The sequence below is a fragment of the Cheilinus undulatus genome, linkage group 16, assembly GCF_018320785.1.
Source record: "Cheilinus undulatus linkage group 16, ASM1832078v1, whole genome shotgun sequence".
Taxonomy (NCBI): Eukaryota; Metazoa; Chordata; class Actinopteri; order Labriformes; family Labridae; genus Cheilinus; species Cheilinus undulatus.
This window is the reverse complement of record NC_054880.1, coordinates 37371322-37391645: the sequence shown is the minus strand read 5'-3', so window position 1 is coordinate 37391645 and position 20324 is coordinate 37371322. Positions and strand designations below refer to the sequence as shown.

At 38.8% G+C, this 20324-nt stretch overlaps 1 protein-coding gene across 1 annotated transcript in view; it reads right to left on the bottom strand.

Moving 5' to 3' along the window:
• vps50 (VPS50 EARP/GARPII complex subunit) overlaps positions 1–20324 on the bottom strand; it is a 203554-nt gene that overhangs the window by 128457 nt on the left and 54773 nt on the right. Inside the window, exons 10-11 of the mRNA XM_041809537.1 lie at positions 6786–6828; positions 3197–3295 (exon numbers count right to left, since the gene is read on the bottom strand). Of these exons, the coding sequence (XP_041665471.1) occupies positions 3197–3295; positions 6786–6828 (142 nt within the window). The remainder of the gene's footprint in view (positions 1–3196; positions 3296–6785; positions 6829–20324) is intronic.

The window sequence follows — 20324 nt, the reverse complement described above, 5'->3', positions numbered from 1 at the left end:
ACTGCTGCCTGTACAAAACCTTGGATGGAGAGGGAGAAGGAAACTTTGTCTACCCACATTCCAGTAACCATCATTGTGTTAGTAAATCAGGTAATTTATAGTTTCTGAACTCCTTTATGACCACAAAATGCATGTTCTTTTGCATCACACAGATGTGAGGCAAACAGGGTGAGGAACGTTTTGTAAAGGAGAGGGAAACGCTAAAAACAACAAGGTGTATAGAATCACAAAGGGCTTCAACAGCCAGTCCTTGGTTATCTTTAGAGGCTGAAAGGCCTATTTACACTTTATTAAAAGGAACATTCAGTCTCAACAAGCCATAATAATGCAGCCTCCTCTGCATCATGGAGGCTTTCATTGGCTGTTTTGGTCAAGTGGTTTGTAGCGTATAAAAGCAGCAACACTGGCTCTTGTTAGACCAACAATTATGTTTTGTGTTGATAAGGAAGAGAAGAGGCTCTTTGTTTGGTTGTTTATGCATTAACTAAACAAGTTATTGATGACAGATTTCCAACATCATCAGTAACATTGAATCTCTGTTCAAAGCAGAGCTGCAAAATGAGATGTAGAGAACCTGAGAGGGCAATCATTCATAGAAAAACACTGATGTTCTAACAGCTGTGCAGTTAAATGACCTGTATTCAGGACAATTAACCCATCAATATAATTAATTTCAGACTGGCAAGTATCCACAGTTTATCATTAAGTACAATTTGATTGAGCACAGATGTCAATAAAGTTATTTTAACCATAATTTTACTTCTGGTGTAGAAAAGTGTCACAAATAGGACAGTGCTTAATATACACCATTGACCAGGCCTATTTAATTAGAGGCCCTAGGGCCACATGCGGCCCAGAACCAACCCCAAAGTGGCCCAGCCTGTGGCCATGCCCGAGATGCACAAGGCAACCTGTTTCATAAGTTTTCATAAATTCCCACAGTATTTCAGACCGTGAATGCAACTCTGTGTAGCCTAGTAACAGTCCACCTACGATGCACTGTGTTGTTTTGAAGCGTGGCTAGCCAAGCTGACAGAAGTAGCCTCTAAATACCGAGTATATAATACATGTCCTTTTCAACTGTAGCTACAACTGTGCGAATTTAGTTTTTATGCACTCTAAGATATGCCTGGGTAAGATGTGACCAAAATTATTATTTACAGAATTTCATTTTATATTTTCATTCTATCTATTTTACTTTTATTCAAGTGAAAAAAAAACATCTCTACTACCTCGGGTTATGTTCAAATACAGATCTTTTGTTGCGCTTTTATGTACTTTTTGATTTGCTTTAGTCATGTTGCCAAATTTAAAAAGGAGACTATAAATGAAAAGTGTATATTTTCATCAAATTGATCTGTATTGGTTCAAAATTTGACATTGCCAGCTGCTTAATGGGCGCTGAACATGTCTGGCCCGGCTACATAGCTTGATTGTAAAATTTGGCCCAGTTGAATTTGCAATTGAATAGCCCTGCCATATACTAACTGTAAAAGCCAAAGCATCCCCTGCAAGTCCAAAAGGTCAGGTCAGGTCAGGTATTGGAGTATGCGCCGGTACAGCACTTCGCAACGGCAACCTTGGTCCTGTAAAACCTTGGTCCTGATGGCCATTGCCCAAGCCCAGTCTCTCCAGGTATCCTCCCAGCTGCCCCTAGCATGACTCACATGGTTGCCCATGGTGTCTGGACCAGCCCACAGGGTCCTGGGCACCCAGTATGCAGTGAGCAGGATCTGGCCTGGAAAAGCACGGCAGGTGCCCATAAAGCTGCCATTCCCGTATCAAGCAGCTGGCCCACCCCATCGTCGCCCTTCTGAACCTGTCAGCATTAGACAAACGGTCCTGCCAATGATACCCAAAGATGGGCTGAAGAGAGGCCAACACAAAGGAGTCCAGATGGCGCCTCTGGCTATCAGTCAACATTCAGGCTACAAGAGTACAGCAAGACCAGGAGGACCAAGGACCGAAAACTATGACTTTCCAATAACTTGGATTTTAACAGCTGAAAAGCATGTTTACAACCTCAGCTGGTCTATCAGTGCAACTTTACCTACTGCTGGGGCCCACTATGGATCTTGGACCACTGGATAATTGCCCAGTTGCCCTGATGGTTAATCTGCACATATAACAGCAGCATGTCATCTTTGCTGCAGCACCTCTGATGTAGACATCCAGTCCGCGCTTTAAGTCCACAGAGTCTTACAAGGGTTTGTTAATGATATTTTAGATGTAGCATTTAAGATAAACTTATGTGTTCATAAAGTTCATAAAACTTGACTGAAATTAAAGACGGTGAAAGGAAGTCATCTCTATTTAAAATGGTCTCGTATTGTTGGATTGCAACTCAGTTTAGCCGTCAATATCTCCCTGTTGTCTGAGTGAGAAGGAAATGTATTATCCTAAAGATGCCAGAGATAATTTGAGCACAGTTCATCAATAATGCTCAGTTTACTCCTCTATTGACTGTGCAAACACCAGACCACTTGGTAAAGAAAAAGAGGCTTTAACACCTAAGTGACAATGTAGGATCAGGGCTTTGGGAAGAAGAAATGTAAGTAACAACACAGCTGAATGCTGGAGATGATAATGAAGCAGCAAAGTTGTCATCATTCAAGATTACCGTCTCTCATATTGCTTCCCGGGGATTTCTAACAGAAACAACAGTAATCTTTTGTTATTATTCTAAACTGGAAGGCTTAACGTCTCCAAATGATCAGACACAAACACGTTGTTGTGAAGGTACTGTTCTCAGCTGTTTAGATTATTTTAGGGCTTCATTTTTATAATCTATGGATTAGTTTTGAGGTCTCAGAATTTCTTTGTTGGTGATTCTGTGGGTGTCGGTTGACTGACAGTAAGCAGAGCATAATGTAATCACCAAGGATGACATACACACTCTGTAGACATAAATGTGTTCTTTACTCCTACAAGAAAGTACTCTAAGAAAATACAATACTAGCAATTTAGCAAAACTTAACTAAAGTGTCTTCTATGATGACTCATCCTGCTGGTTTGGGGGAGGTTTTGAACTGTTCTATTCAAATCAAATGCAAATTGATTTCCAAAAACACTGCTAAAATACAAAAAACAACCAAGATTAACAATCCCCATAATATCCAAGGAGAGATAGGCACAGAGATGCATAACCAGCTCTATAAAGTGGCCTGTGACCCTGTATCCAGATCAAACCACTGACCTGTGTCTTGCCCAGGAGTGTGTAGGCCGACTGGACCTTGGTGTAGTGCGAAACATCAAAATTTTTACACGTCTTGGAGAGGGCGACATCAAGCTGCTCCTGCAGGTAGAAATAGAGAGATGACAAAAGGAAAAAAGAAAGAGGAAAAGCAAGAAGAAGAGGGATTATCATCCTTAAGACCGGGGATTTAGATATAGATGTGCAGATGTAAAGCTTTCACACAGGGCCAAGGGGAGGTAACAGGATGTGGATGTGGGTGTAAGAATATGGCTAAGTCTTTGACAAAGACATTAAAAGAAAAAGTGGGACAAGGTCAGACGGAAGTTAGGAAGTGCAAGGAAGAGTAACAACCCTGGCACGAAAAGCTGACCTTATAGAATATTGATGACAAAGGCTGGGTGATCAAACACCTGGTGTGACTATGCATTTTCTCCCAGCTTGTTTTTTAAACAGCACTTTAACACAAGGCATTAATTTTAAGTGACACGTAAATGAGAGGAAAGATGAAAAAAAACATGCCAGCACCACTGTTAATTTATCAGTGACATGACAGAATTCAATGATTACAGTACAGTGTTTTGCATTGTTAATGATTCTGAAATGAGCTCAACTGAGAGCAGCAAAGGTCATTTATTTAACTATTCATATATAACCACTCTTTCTAAACGAAGAGGGCTTGAAAAGAAGAATATCCTGAACACAATCAACCTGAAAATTTAGGGAGTAAACCGTGAACCTTAAACCCTGAAAATGTGCCTATTAATAGTGACAGTAGAATGTTTTCCTACAGACATCTTTGTGATAGTAAATGCTGTGGATCTGCCCGTCTACAACTACCAATATAATCCTTTCTTTTATTTCAATTACCATAAAAGTTCATTTAAATCTATGAGCAATTCTATTTTAACTACTAGAATTATTTTTAATAGTTACAATACAATAGTTCTCTCTATTTTATCATAATCCCACCTGCTGTTGCTAGAACTTTCTATCAATCATGATTGTTACAGTTAATTCTTCACATATTGCTACCATCATTATTGACATTATAGCCTTATCCTACAAAATGGGAGTACATCTATGGCCACTACAGTCATAAATATGTCTTCAATTCGTTGTTTTGTTGTTTCTCTTGTCCGGCGGCTGTGTGCTGGAATGGTTCTCAGAATCATATGACAGTAGTTCTCCACTGCAAGTGGAGTATCTGCCAATGGCAGGCTCAGACTACACCAATTTAGCCAGATTTTGGCCCAACTGCAACTTCACAGCTCATCATCAAAACAATGGCCTGATTTTGTGAGAACGACAAACATTCTTGTAGTGCCACTCTTGAGACATAATAAACGAGGCATCCAAGACGCCCTCTACGACCACGACTCAACAAGACTAGCATGTCAGAATTTTTCTTGCATCATTGTCTAGTTTGACATTCTGACCTGACGTCAACGACATGAATCCTATTTGCCTACCAACGGGAGAACATTTGCTCCCTGATGTTTGCATCATCATTTACAAGAGTCCCTACTTTTCCTCCCTACAGGGAACTAATGTGTACATTTTATTTTATTTTATTTTATTTTATTTGATTTACGTTATCACATGCATACCTTAAGTTCTATCTTAACGAGTGCCAGTCCATATTGTTCTCCTCTTGATACATCCATAATTGTTATCCATAATCCAATCCATAATAGTTTCTTGTTTTTTTTTCTTTTTTTGAGAGCAAAAGACCACTTCAATCACATACAAAAGATATGTAGCGTGATCGACACTCTTTGACCCACCAACCCAACAACCTGTGAACTCGCCACCAGTCACAGAGACAGTAGTGACGTCAGCATACATAAGCAGTCAGAATCACTCTTGTAGTGTGGCAAGTCTGTCAGCCAAGACAGGACAAGATTTTTGTTGCATAGTCTGACACGGTGCAATCATCAACAATCAAATATACTGTGTAGTCTGAACCGGCCTTAGAGGTGTGTTTGAATTAATGTCTTGCTGGTCGGAAGTCCAAGGTAGTTTAACAAAGCCAAACTGGTCTAAAAAAGTTTGAAATTAGCGAAAATGTGAACCATTTATGCAGCAAAACTCTACTATTAAATAGCATGTACCTTGAATATTATAAGCCTTGATTATTAAATTCTACCCTCTTGAATAATGCTGCTTGTTAAAAAGAGTGGCTGGTGAAAAAAATGTTTGTGGTTAGTAGATTTTTGAACGCACTAGCCAAAGTGGCAGGTATATAGAATAGTTAAATTCAAACCCTGATAGCTACCATCAGGCTTCATTAAATTTATAGCGATACATTTATAAAAGTAGTGAGCACGACTTTGCACTTTTCAAATCAACAGCCTTTTTCATAAACAGAAACACATGGCTCATGCATGTTTACAAAATCCCTTTTTTCTGGTATAGTCCCAGGAAAGATTCAGCACATTTTGCATCATCTCTGGGATAGGTCATCCTTAGTCTCGGGCCATAAGTGATTCTGTAGTTTTTTTGTCCTGAATCAATAGTAATTTGAATACTTAAACAGATGCAGTATGTAAATTCTGGCGCCAGCAGACTGTCAATCAAAACTATAACATAATGTGAAGAATAGGGACCCGTTCTCAGATCTGCCCACCTCTATGCCTTACTTCTTGCTGTGGTACTACTTCTACTTATCAAATACTTCTACTGATACAGTAGGTTTCCAGCACAGCAGCAACATCGCTTCACTGAAAACACAATATTTTAAATTCTATAGCTGGTTAGAGAGTGAAAAGTTTTGTTATTTATAGAACACCTGCCTCACTTGGTTTCAGTTGGCTGGATGGTTGCCTTTCTATAGAGGGTTTTGACAGTAAGAGATGGTTAGCATTCTGCATAGAGTAGTGTGTGTGTATGCATGTATAGACAGTAATTGGAAGTCATGGGGTAAATCAGACTAGGCAATTCAACCTATATTGTGAGAAGTAAGCTGGATTAGAATATAGATATAGAAGCTCATGTATTTCATACACAGTTTACCTTGCATATAAAGAACCCGTGTAAATTAATAGGGCAGTTTTTGCTTTAAAATTCTAATAGTGATAGTGCTGACTATCTAAATCCTTTGTGCAAGTGTTTACCTTTATGATTTAGAGGATCCGACTTTGCTTACTCAGAAACTGAGCCTGACAGGTAAACAAACGAGCACTTTGGTGCCTGGTTTTCTGTGTGTGTACATGCATGCCTGTTTTCATGTGTACAGACAGATCTGGTTGTAATTAATCTACTCAAGCGCAGCAGCAGTGTTGCAGAGAAAATTGCTTTGCATACCATTTATCACACACAAGTATCACGACACAGCCCAAGATGAAACAGATAGAATTTATTGCGCTCGCCCCCTCATAATAATGACTTTCTGAATGTGTCAATATTTGCCAGGCTCACAATGAGAAAGGAAAACTATTAAAGTGTCAAAATGAAGTTGAAATTGCTTCTTTCTGATGAGAGCTTTTTGATAATTACGAGGTTAGAGCAAGATACTGTTTGCTGCTTAAAGTCTCTTAAACTGATATCGCTTTTAAAAATGGAATTAAAGATAAAGCAGAGAAGCACGTACCTCGATTTGCTCCAGAGTGTCTTGTAGTTTGGAATTCAACTCACTGCAAGGAAAGACAGGAGATTGTTATGGATTAGCTCATTGGGGTCGAAGCAGAACTGGAGCCACGTACTGCAGAATTTAAGGTCTCAGGCATCAAACATATCTTATATATCTATATCAAATCAGAATTTATCATTATCAGCATATCATATCATATCATTAACATCTCATCCAAAGATACCACAGACTGAGCTGGTTCAACAGATGCTTGTTTTACCAGCAGTCCAACATTTTTCTAATTATTAATTTCTAGGAATGCAAAGCAGAGAAAAGCAAGCAAAAACTACAAATCAAGGTTTGTGACAGGCAAATCTGTTGCATTTTTACCAGCCAAAATAATCCAAACATTCTGTGCTCAAAATGGTAATGTTTTAGTTTGATCTGAATGGAAATATTTATAATCCACTACGTGATATAAGTCTCTTGTGGAACCAGCACCAGGCAGATGGCCTTTCACTCCTGTGCACCATAGATCTCCACAGTGCCCTCCAACCTTTTCAGTGGCTCTGGTTCCAGGGGTAAAATTAGCCATTTAAATCCTCCAAAGACATTTGACAAAAACCATTACTACAACACTTTTAAAGCATGACCAGTGAAGTGAATACTCATGACTATAAACATTTGATTCAGTGCAAAACAGTATTTAAAATTGGAGAAAGGCAAAGGTTCAAGACTGTGCACATTCTGAGATAAGAACAATGTTAATTTTGTCAACCAAAACTATAAAAAATAATATTAGTAGACAGCTGTTTTTTTTCCAAGACAAAAACTAGCCTAAGACTAGCCAAAGATAGATCCATGATGACTAAAACTGGCAAAAAAGTAAGTTTAGTTTTTGTCAAGATGACTAAAACCAGACTAAAATGTAATTCAGTTTTCGTCGGACATTCAAATCCCATGATATTTCTGCACTGTGGAAAAATCTGTCAAAAACAATGCATCTATAGCTATTCTGCCTCTCAGCTGTAGAAAGCAGGGACCCCAGGTTTGTCAGGGTGCATAGAACACACTACCATGATTTGGTACCAGATTAAAGCAAGAAAATAAAAGCGTGGACTAAAAGTAAAGACTAAAATGTGAAGACTTGTTATGGACTGAAACTGGACTAAAATGTTTTTGAGTTTTTGTCGACTAAAACTAGACTGAAACTAAAAAGGACAGAAATGACTAAAATGTGACTACAATTAAAAGACATTTCATCTAAAGATGAAGACTAAGACTCAAATTAAAAATAGCTGCCAAAATTAACACTGGATAGGAAACTACAACCCCATTTGTGGAAAAGTTTGACTTTTGTGTAAAATGTAAATGAAAACTTTAACTTATCCTGGTATCAGACATTGTGTCAACTTGGTCAAAATATGACAGTGTTTTTTACAAACATCACAGCACCAGAACACTGACGACAGCTCACAGTGATCTTGGTACTATCATTAGTGAATATCAGCCAACTAATGTTAGCTAATAAGCACTAACCTTTGCTTTAATGATGAAGAATTTCTTTCCTTTTACTTCAACATTACTGACACAAACACATCCTAAATATCTGTAACCGTCTGTATTTTTGTAGACTTTTATCCTGGCGGTGGTGTAAGAAAAAGGACTGTCCTCTGCTGGAGATATAGAGTGCATTCAGAAAGTATTCCGAAACCCTTTAGTTTTTTTCAGTTTTGTTATGTTGCAGTCTGATACTACAGTCAATCAAATTAGTTTTGATTCTCATTAATCTACACTCAGTACCCCATAATGACAAAGTGAAAGCTGAATTTTCAGAAGAGTTTGCAAATTTATGAAAAATAGATAAAACTGAAATATCCCACTGACATTATTTTTCAGACCTTTTGCAACATCACTTAAAATTTGGAACCAGTCACTCTCACTGAGCTCCAAAGACCTGGTGTGGATATGGGACAAAGTTCTTGAAGGCCAACCATATTTGTGCCTTCCCTAGCTCTGTGCCTGTCAGCAATCCTGTCTCTGAGCTATGAAGGCAGCTCCTTTGACCTCATGGCTTGGTTTTTGTTCTGGTATGCATCGTCAGCTGTAAGGCCTTCTATAGAGAGGTGTGTGCCTTTCCAGATCATGTCCAATTTATTCTATCATAGATGATAAAAGGTGTAGAAACATCACAGCAACGACCCAGAAAAATGGGAGGAACCTGAGCTATATTACAAGAGCTGTTGCAAAGGGTCTGAACACTTATGTCAATGTGATATTTTAGTTTTTTATAAATTTGTAAAAAAAAATCTAATTCTGTTTTAGTCATTATGGGGTACTGAGTATAGATTAATGAGAGGAAAATGAATTTAAATGAGTGGAGCATTAGACTGCAACATAACAAATTTGGAAAAAGTGAAGGGGGTCTGAATACTTCACGAATACACTGTACCTAAACAAAGCCAAAGCAAAGTTCTAGTTCTGACTTATCGGATTTTTGAAGTTGAAATATTGTCCCAGTGCTATATAAAGGTCAAATGTGACAAAAAGAAAAAAGTTCCAGATACCTCTGTTTTTCTGTGGTCATCATTTGTTGTAAACATGTGCTGCTTTGAGAAGATGAGGAATAAAATGCCTGGTATAGCCATGTAGTGTTTGATGGTAGCAACCACTGTTCTCTGTTTGTTTTGCCCTCAAGGCCACTGTGCAGTCACACAACTGAGAGTTTAGAATATAAACAGAATACGGCACAACTACATTGACAAAGACATCAATAAAAGCACCACAAATCAACAAGCTGCAGCCCTGATGTATCTCAAGGTACACCTCCTGCACAAGAGCCACAGGTACAAGTGGTTCATGTATTTCCAGTAAATATTCAGAGAGAGAAAGCGTTTCGCCTTTTAAGTGTTTGCTCTTTTTTACTGCACCTCGATTGAAATCAACTGCATGAATTATAAGCCTGTTTTTGTGCATGTAGCAGACTTTCACTTGTACATGCAAAAAAAAAAGACGCCTATGCATCTTTAGAGGCTGCTCAGAGTCTGCTTTATCCAAGGAAACACTTTCAACTCAAAAGCTGCAAAGCAGCAACGAAAATCACTACTGTTCTGCCCGTCCAGCTCCCTTGCGGCTGCCCCATTCATAATCATCCTCAGTCCCACTGTATCTATACCTCTGTCCCTGCTTTACTAAAGGTCTTTTCCAGGTCAGCCGGCTCTGATGTTGTGCCTTGTGAGACATCAGTCGCCCTAGGGAGATAGTGTCCTTAACAAATTACTAATTAAGCATCTACGCTTCACTTGGGCATCAATTTAAGAGACTGAGGAGGAGGGGGGAGAAAGACTGTGAGAAGACTACAGATAGGCAGGTAAACCTGATGTAATGTAACCTATTTATCTGCTGTGTGAAAGTGTATGTGTGAGAGCTGGGGATAAATTTAGACTGGAGAGCGATCAGGTTAACCGTCGAAAAAGTAGGCACATACATAACAGCCAGTGAGTACAAGCAATAGACAGATGTCAGCGGGTGACCTTGACAGCCAAAGATGATTGAGAATGCACCTTTACTGGTATGACAGCAGGTGCCAGTGGAATAAAACTCAGTGTAACAGAAGCAAGTGTGCAAGTGTGTGCAAATACAATAAAACCACAACATTTTCTAAGCTCAGAGCTCAGTGCAGCAAGTCAAAGTCAGTATCCTCAGTGGAAACAACAATCTGAAGCCAGTAAAAAGCAAACTCACTCGGAAAAAAAGCTGGCTGGACTACAAAGGGGTGAAACTATCGATGTCAGGTCCTGGCTACTGAAGGAAAACATCTGAGTGTCCATATTCAAAGCCCAGAGGAGAGTTGAATAAAGGTTTATAGCTCTGGCAGCCACACTAAGAAGGAACACCAGAGGAGCAGAGGCCAACAGGATAAATGCCTTGTTCATCACAGACTGTTCCAGTATTCTCCAATGCTGCTGTGTGGTAGAGTAACAAAAACTAAACCACAAACTGACCAGAAGCTGGAGAGAGGAGAATATACAGGACGATCATTAAGATGTGGACTGGAACAGAGCCCAGGCCTTCAGGTTAAAAACACTTTAATAGAGACATTTAAGCTCCTGTGACAAGATTTTGAATCACTATGGAATAGATTGAGAGAAATACTGATGATATGGAATACTTAAATACTGTGAACCACTACCTCTGGATAAGTGTTGCACTAAGTAGGTCAGAACTAAGGTTCAGAGTAAGATGAGTTTGACCAGACTGTACCAAAACTGAACCAGACCGCAGCAAAACTTAACCAGGTTGCACCAAAACTGAACCAGATCATACCAAAGATGCACCAGACCATACCAAAACTATACCAGACCGTACCAAAACCGAATCAGACCGCAACAAAACTGAACCAGACCGCACCAAAACTGAACCAGACCATACCAAAACTGAACCAGACCCTACCAAAGCTGTACCAGACCACACCAAAACTGAACCAGACCGCACCAAAACTGAACCAGGCCGTAACAAAACTGAAAAAGACTGCACCAAAATTGAACCAGACTGTACCAAAACTGAACCAGACCGCACAAAAACTGAACCAGACCGTACCAAAACTGTACCTGACCCTATCAAAGCTGTACCAGACCACACCAAAACTGAACCAGACCGCACCAAAACTGAACCAGGCCGTACCAAAACTGAAACAGACTGCACCAAAATTGAACCAGACTGTACCAAAACTGAACCAGACCGCACCAAAACTGAACCAGACCGTACCAAAACTATACCAGACCCTATCAAAGCTGTACCAGACCATACCAAAACTGAACCAGACCGCACCAAAACTGAACCAGGCCGTACCAAAACTGAAACAGACTGCACCAAAATTGAACCAGACTGTACCAAAACTGAACCAGACCGCACCAAAACTGAACCAGACCGTACCAAAACTGAACCAGACCCTATCAAAGCTGTACCAGACCATACCAAAACTGAACCAGACCGCACCAAAACTGAACCAGACCGTACCAAAACTGAAACAGACTGCACCAAAATTGAACCAGACTGTACCAAAACTGATCCAGACCGCACCAAAACTGAACCAGACCGCACCAAAATTGAACCAGACCGTACCAAAACTGAACCAGACCGCACCAAAACTGAACCAGACTGCACCAAAACTGAACCAGACCCTACCAAAGCTGTACCAGACAGTACCAAAACTGTACCAGACCACACCAAAACTGTACCAGACCGTACCAAAACTGAACCAGACCATACCAAAGCTGTACCAGACAGTACCAAAACTGTACCAGACCACACCAAAACTGTACCAGACCGTACCAAAACTGAACCAGACCATACCAAAGCTGTACCAGACCGTACCATAACTGTACCAAACCGTACCAAAACTGTACCAGACTGCACCAAAACTGTACCAGACCGCAACAAAACTGAACCAGACCACATCAAAACTGATCCAGACCACATCAAAACTGAACCAGACCGTGCCAAAACTGTACCAGACCATGCCAAAACTGTACCAGACCTTACCAAAACTGTACCAGGATAAGAGGACAAAGATATAGAATGTTAAAAAAAAGGGAATGATGACTTGTCCGTTAACTATCAAAAACAGTCCATAGTATAAATGGCAGTCAGAACTGAGAATCTGAGGCACTCTGATTCCTAGATCTATTTTGGGTGCTAACATTTTTTAACTTGGCACACAGAAACAAAATGATTAAAACATATACAGTGCTTAACAAATTTATTAGACAACCCTAACCCTAACAAAAGTAAGGTTTATGCCACCGCTGCCCTAAATTAACAGCATTAGTAATTAACAAAATCATTTTTTACGTTTCTGCAATGGTTAATACACCAATATGTAAAAGCTCTTTAACCCAAATAATATTTTTAATGCTAAAATATAATTATTATTGTTATCCATGAATTTTCAAATTTACTGATTTACAAAAAAACTGAAAAAATAGTAAAGCACATTATTTTTTATTGATTAATATGTAAAATTATAGTTATTTACTTGCATTCCTGAACAGAAAAATTAGTTTTAGTGGTTAAATGTTATGCTTGATTCATTTCTGACTACTCAGAGAAGCCCAGTGAGCCGGTATAAATTTGGGTGAATTCAGTTTGAAATTCCTCATTCCTGTTCAAAATGGTAAAACGTCAAGAGCTCACTGATAATGAAAGAGTCCGCACTAAAGCACTTCAGGATGCTGGATGGTCTTTGAGACAAATATGACAGGTGGTCTAATACATTTGTTAAGCAATGTATGTATACATCAGGGTTGAAACTATTAGCCCTCTCTAGAACTAACCTTTTGGCGGGCCATAGTTAGCACTGTTCAATAAATAGACAAATCAGTTTTTTGTATAAATTGAGACTTTCTCTTAAACTTCACTGCAATAATACCAAGAATAAAAACTACTGTCAGAAACTTTAGTTTTATGTTAGTTCTGAGAGCCAGCAGTTACATCTTTAATTTACATGCTGCTCATGTGTAACCAGCGTTCTCAAACTCGAGAAATACATAACCAATCATATCACACTCTCTGAATCTTTTTTTTTCATCTGACACTGATTCTGTGGCAGAGATGACAAGCAATGAAATATAAATAAAGAAGTAATAAATATTCTTCTGATGGTCCTGTTTACTTGCAGGACCATCAGAAGATGATGTCTCTATATGACCTGGTCCATCTGATGGTCCATATCATAGATAGACATCAGCATTACTTTCAGTCTGTTTCTTAACCTGATTAAAACTCCCAAAGCCTGAATGGTAATGTAAATTACCCCCATAGTACAGATAAGTTTACAGATTACACTTTAACTAGTGAAGGAAAATTCAGTTTCCCTTTGTTCCATGCTATTAAAAAAGTAAACCTGTTTGAGTAGTTTATTTTTCATTTGAGGGAAAAAAAAATAATTAAAATCTTAAATTGAGTTTGGTGTAGAAAAAAAATTGAAATTTAATTTTTAAATGATATTGCCCAGCCCTAGCCATAGCAAAAATCACTGTTAACTACCAGGGTCTAAATTAGCCCCATTTAGAAGTGACCTTTTTGCTGATCCATAGCACAGTCCATTGTTGTGCAATGATGTACCTAAACTTTGTAATGCTCAAAGCTTCTAAAATAAAGTTAAAACTGAGGGTTACCTTACATGTTCACAGTCTCAAAACCTCAGTAAGGGGTTGAGCTGTCATTAGAGAAAGCATCATGGCAAAAACAAAAGAAATCAGTTTTGACTTGAGAAAAATAATTGCTGGTGCTCACAAAGCAGGAGGAGGATCTAGAAAGTTATCACAGTGTTTCCAAATGCCATGAACAGGAGTGGGAAGTATCATCAAGAATTCAAAGAGAGCCACACAGCTGCAGATGTAGGAGGAGAAAGATTTCAACAACTCTGGAAAGAAAACTAGTGAGAGATGTGTCTAAAGACCCCAGAACAACAACTGATACTGGAAGTATCTCCTTTCGTCAGATGAGACCAAACTAGAGCTCTTATGTTTGGGGGAAGAAGGGAGGGGCATACAGCCCAAAGAACATCTTCCCCACAGTGAAACACAGTGGTAGGATCATTATACTGTGGGAATGCTGTGCATCTGAAATTTGGAATCTGGTAAAGGTGGAAGGAATCATGAAGAAAGAAGGATATGTGAAGATTTTGAAAGGAAACCTCAAGCAGTCAGCAGCAAAACTGAGTCTGGATAAACACTTTGTCGACACAAAATCATTTTGTTGACTAAAACCCACAAAAACTGGATTTTTAGAAAGAGCTGCAAAGCCAAGTTGACACCTCTCAGTGATGTGATTGATTTAGTTGTTCTCTCCAACAGCAACCAGACACATTTTGATCTGTGTCTGTTGGTAATGTGCCTTAGAATCAAAAATAAGCTTAAAGGTTCCAAACTAAATTGAAAACTGGTCTGATGTCAAACCATAAGCATGCAGTACCAAAGTTTAAAATGAATAAAACAACCACAGATACATAGATCTTTTAAAAAGATTGGTACAATTTTAAGTTAAAATTAAGTAAAAAAAAAAAAAAAAAAAAACTAACTTTGATCTTCTATAAAATCTCTAAACTTCCGAAGAACAGCCAGAGTTCAACTAAAAGCCGTTGACCCACGTGACCATATTACCCAGTTCTCCTGTTACCACACGTCTAAGTTACTCCTTTACACTGTCCAGTGAGTGCTCATGTGTACAGATGCAGCTCCTCCCCTCATACTGGCAGCCTCCCATGATCACACAGAATGCATAAATAGAAGATGAGGAGAAAAAACTAATTAACAGCCAGTTCCCTGCAGGGAACACAAGGAATGAAATTCAGTTACATGAAAATCCAGGAGCATTTTTTTCACCCTGTTTTCAATTATAACTGGCAATAGGTGTCCACAGGACCTTCAGGCAAGTCCCTCTGCAGTGAACGCTGACTTGCCAAATAGTCAGTGTGCAGATTCTTGTGCTTTAAGGATCTTGCCGGATGCTCAGAATCTGTGAGGATGCCATATTTCCTGTAGTCATGTTAGCCCCAGTTACAAGAGAGGCAGAGCAGGAACATTGTGGCAGGGAAGGAGTTCAAAAAGTGAAACAGCCAGAAGAGACAACAACAAAATTAATAATTATAGAGAGAAAGCAAAGAAGGGATAGAAAAGGCCAGAAGAGGAGGGGTTAAAGAGCATTAAACGGTGAAGAGATCAGAGAAGAGGCACTAAAAGAGCTGACTAACCGAGCAAGATTTGATGTAATATTGAAATATTTGACTTTATATCTCCTCAAGAGCTTATTATGGTTTCTTGAAGCTATTGTTTGGTATAAATTATCATCTAATTCAGCAGTTCCCAATGTTTCCATTTGTGCCACGCCACTTTCAGCCTTTTGCACAGGTACATCAAGCCTTAAACTCTGCTTACAACAACTGTTGGCCAGGTCCTTCACTGGTCAAAGCTTTATGGGAGCATGGCAGAGAGAAAGCCACTGTTGAAGAAAACTCAATTAAATCTGGACTAGAGCTCGCTACAGTCATGTGGGACACATTGTGTTCAAGTGGGAGAAAGTTCTTTGGTCTGATGAGACCAAAATGGAGTTTTGTGGCGATCAGGCAAGACGATATGTTTGGAGGACACCAAACACTTCACATCACCACAAACACACCATGCCCACAGTGAAGCACGGTGGTAACAGCATCATGCTGTGGGGATGGTTCTCCACAGCCAGTCCTGGAAGGCTTGAACAGTAGAGAGAAATGACTGCGGCAAAATACGGGAAATCCCAAAGGACAATTTTATTCAGTCTGCAAAAGAATTTTGGCTTGGGAGAAGATTTATGTTCAAATAAGAAATTGAATCAAAGCATACAGCAAAAGCTACTCAGAAATGGTTTAAAGGCAACATGGTGAATGTTCTAGAGTGGGTGAGTCAAAGCCCAGACCTCAATCCAATGGAGAATTTGTAGCTGGACTCAAAGGGCTGTTCATGCCCAATCCCTGTGCAACCTGCCTGGGTTTTTTTTTCAGTCACCTAAGTTTTTCTTTGGTTGACTACAGGCCTAGACTTGAAGGAGGTGAATATTTATGCAGTCACTTACTTTACCTTACATATTTTTATCTAACTGACATTACTTTGTAAAAATCTTGTTTTCACTTTGACAGTAAAGAGGGTTTTTGGATCCAAAAAGCCAAATTATGTTGACCATGATTCATTTATAAAATCCATGAGTGGGCTAAGGGTCCAAGGGGGTGAATACCTTTTTATAGGCACTTTACTGTTACACTCATACACACAGAATAAATTGCACAAAAACAGTGGCAACATTTAATGCATGACTTTGCCTGCATTTGATTGTGTTTTCATCCCTCTCTTACACACATGTCCTGTGACATGGATGTTGTTTTTCTAAAGTTTTTGGAATTTTTCAGTAATACTAACTATAAAATAAAGGACACGGTCTCATGGCTCTAAATAAACAGTTAAATCGTGGTCATGCTTGCTGTGTCATGTTGGGCTGCATGCTCCAAATTGTTTGTGTATCTGAAACACAGAAATTAATAACCCAGCAGCCCTCTGACCAATTTCCTTCTGTATGCTGCTCTTGAACACACAGCTGCACCACCCTGTCCTTTGAGATGATTATAAACCACCTCCCCTCAATACTAATATGACAATTAGCTGGAGTGGAGATCTGTAGGAGCCTTACCTGGAATAACCCACTGGTTATTTGTATCACAGCTGGGATAAAACACCATAATGCAAGCATGAGTAAAATACTATGCATTTCTTTGTTGTACAAAAACAGTAACAAATGACCTTGTTTAGCAAATTTGTGTGGAAAGCCTATAATTTTCAGTATTGATTTTAGAGATCTTATTTGTGTAAAAGTAAATGTTGTGTGGAGATAGATATCAAAGATTTGTTTTACAGGAATTTTCCTTTAAAATGATCTCAACCTATGTGAAGGGGGAAACTGCACATTAGCAATGCATAATACATAATTTAAGTCTAATATGAGGAGTCTTTAGCTGGTTTAAAAACAGACTGAATAAATATCAGCTAAAAGAGCTAATGAGACCATAAGCACAGAGATTATTTATTTATAGTTATTTTAAAAGCCAGAAACTGCAGCCAGACAAATAGAGTGCTGCAGAATCTGCCTATTTTAACATTTGTCTCAGTGAAGATTATCAATACATGAAATGTTTGGCTGTCAAAAGACAGCAGGATTTAAAATGTAGTTAAAAACACTGCCTACACATGTCCAAGACAAGTCAACAAAAAGACAGAGGGAAAGATTTGTCCACACGGGGCGTCAAAATCAACACAAACAAAAAGTTCCTCTCAGGTGCATTAAATCAAAACAATCCTGTATCTTAATTCAAACTTTCATGCTGTAAGAAAACATGAACCTCATATGGGAGCTTTTTCTAAATTCAAATAATGTATCTTGATTTAAACTTTCCTTTAGTAAAAAAATAACTTTTTCCCCATTTGCTCTTACTTTGGACTACCTCCCAATACTACAGAGAAGCTCTTGGCTAAATTGCACTTTTGTCTTTTTAAGGCCACAGCAGGGTTTGTGGTTGGTAAACAACACACCGACATGAGGGGGGTGCCCATTTGAACCGATGATGAAAATGGACTGAGGCAGAGCATGAGGCCGTGTAAGTGCTTTCTCAGGGAAACAATATTGACTTTTAAAGGGTTGGGGACAGGGACAGAGAAAGGGCAGGCATGAAACAAAGCCATGTAGTGCGTAAAAAAGCATGACTACAAGGTTAAAATCAAAGTGCAGCAGACTGGAAACTAGCCGCTTAGGGAGGCAAAAGCTGCAGTCAGGGCTCCAGCAAATTTGGGCAGAGAGCCAGAGAACAATGTGCATGCTAATGCAAAGAGAGACAGATGTATGATCAATGCACAGATGACATTCAGGAAGCTGTATTGGCATTTTCAAAAGGGGAAAAGGGCAAACAGATTTTGATTCAGCAGCAAAAGACATCATGTTTCATTACACAGCATGTCCACTCCTGAATACAGTGACACAGATGGCAGAGCAAAATGTAAGAGTTTTGTTTCATTATGATCTCAGTCATTCTCTCATTTACAGCTAATTGCAATAGTCACAATAGGAGGAGAACTGTGCACTTCAGTCCTAACACATTCATTATCATTTGTTATGAAATGCAAAGGTTAAAACTAGTGACACTGTGAATACAGTAATGATATCCAGAAAAAAATATCCTGTACTCTGGTGAGAAATATGACTTAAGATCTGCTTTTTAAGCTTTGGTTCATTTTTAAGACCAAGAATCATTGAAATATGTAGACTGTGTTTCATTATAATAATGGTTCTTAAACTATTTTGTCTAAGGCACACCTAAGATCAAGCCAAAATCTTAAGGTACACCATATTTAGATATCAGTGCAAAAAAGCTTTTTAAAGACAGTTCATATGGTTACTACAAACTTTTAAAAATCAAATGTAATACTCTTTAAGACCTTTTCAAGGCCTGAACTGAGAAAAATCAGAACCACTTTTTGTGCAGCATATTGTCAAAAATGAAAGATTCAAGATTTCTTATTAAGCCAATATCAAATGGTATAGGACAATTTTTTTTGGGTCATAAATGCCCAAATTGTGTGACTTCTGATGCTTTTAATGCCTCTATTCTCTTAATATGCCATATGGTGTAATTTATTGCAACACATTTCAGCTTGTGTGCTGAGCTGATTCTAAACAGTTTAACTATTAAAAAGCAGAGTAACGCCTTTCGTCAAAGAAGATCTGTCAAAATAAGGATGAGCTGCACACATTTTTAAGTGGGCAATTTGATAGACCAGATGTTAGAGAACTGGAGTCGTGTTTCATAACAGCGCAGTTTATTCTAAGACACTGAGTAAAGCCTAGTGCAAATTTAGGCTGTCCCAGGTGAAAGATGACCAATCATGAGGATTTCTTTTGTCGTGGCTCTAAAACGGTGGTGCTACATCGCACTGACACAGGCTGACAGAGGGCCGTTGTCATGGTCTTGCGACCAAAAATAGCCAGTGTCATAAATTTAGGATGACCATGTCATCACGGCACTAGCGGCGTACATGGATGATGCACACTGATGCAGCATACATTGATGACGTTTATTTTCTTGCACATCTTCTTACATCCTACCTGCAACTAAGCAGCGTTTTGAGTTGTCTGACTGCTAGAAAACAGTCTGCGAGAGCCTTAAGAGGTGTCTGGGATCCTCCCCCAGGAAATTTTGAGCAAACACCGAAATCCCTGAACACTGGAGAACATGTATCCAACAATTTGTGGAGAAAATTCAGATATAAATACAAAATTACTGATTATTAATCAAAAAATACTATTTCTGTTATAAAGCTTATGTTGTAGTAGGCTTGAATTCATAATTTTTAAAATTTTAAAACTGAGAAATCCCAAGAGAGAATTCTGTTTACTGCTTGAAACCCTTCAAAATAAAGACCATCTGAAGTTAATCTTACATAAAGCCAAACATGAAATAGTTTAATCTGAAGATTTCACCAAAATAAAAGGACAGAGACCTCTTGATGCTTACTTTACAGCCGTCATGTTGCTGCCACCATTAATCTGTTGTTTTCTGGGTCAGCCTTTAACAACGAAGAGTTCTCTCTTTGCGGTTGAATAAATTTCTTCTTTTCTTAAATCATTTTGTGAATACCTTTTAAACACCACAGGTCCCTCTCTTAGCCTGGCTCACACTGAGGGGGCGGGACTGACACAGGTTACAGGCTGCACTGCTGTAAATGATGCTAATTTATGTGTGGACAAGCATATAGCTACACAAAAACACAAATAATCTGAATAGTATAACGTAGGCTAGAAAACAAAGATTGGATACAGACAGGTTTGGTCAATGCAGCTTCTAAATTTAAGGCCTCTCACTGGTAAAGTTATGACTATTTCAAAATCTAATTTAAGACTTTCTAAGACTTTTCAAGGATCTGTGGTATCCTTGGTTTCACTATCTTCAGCTGTATAGTTCTAATAATAGCTTATGGTTTT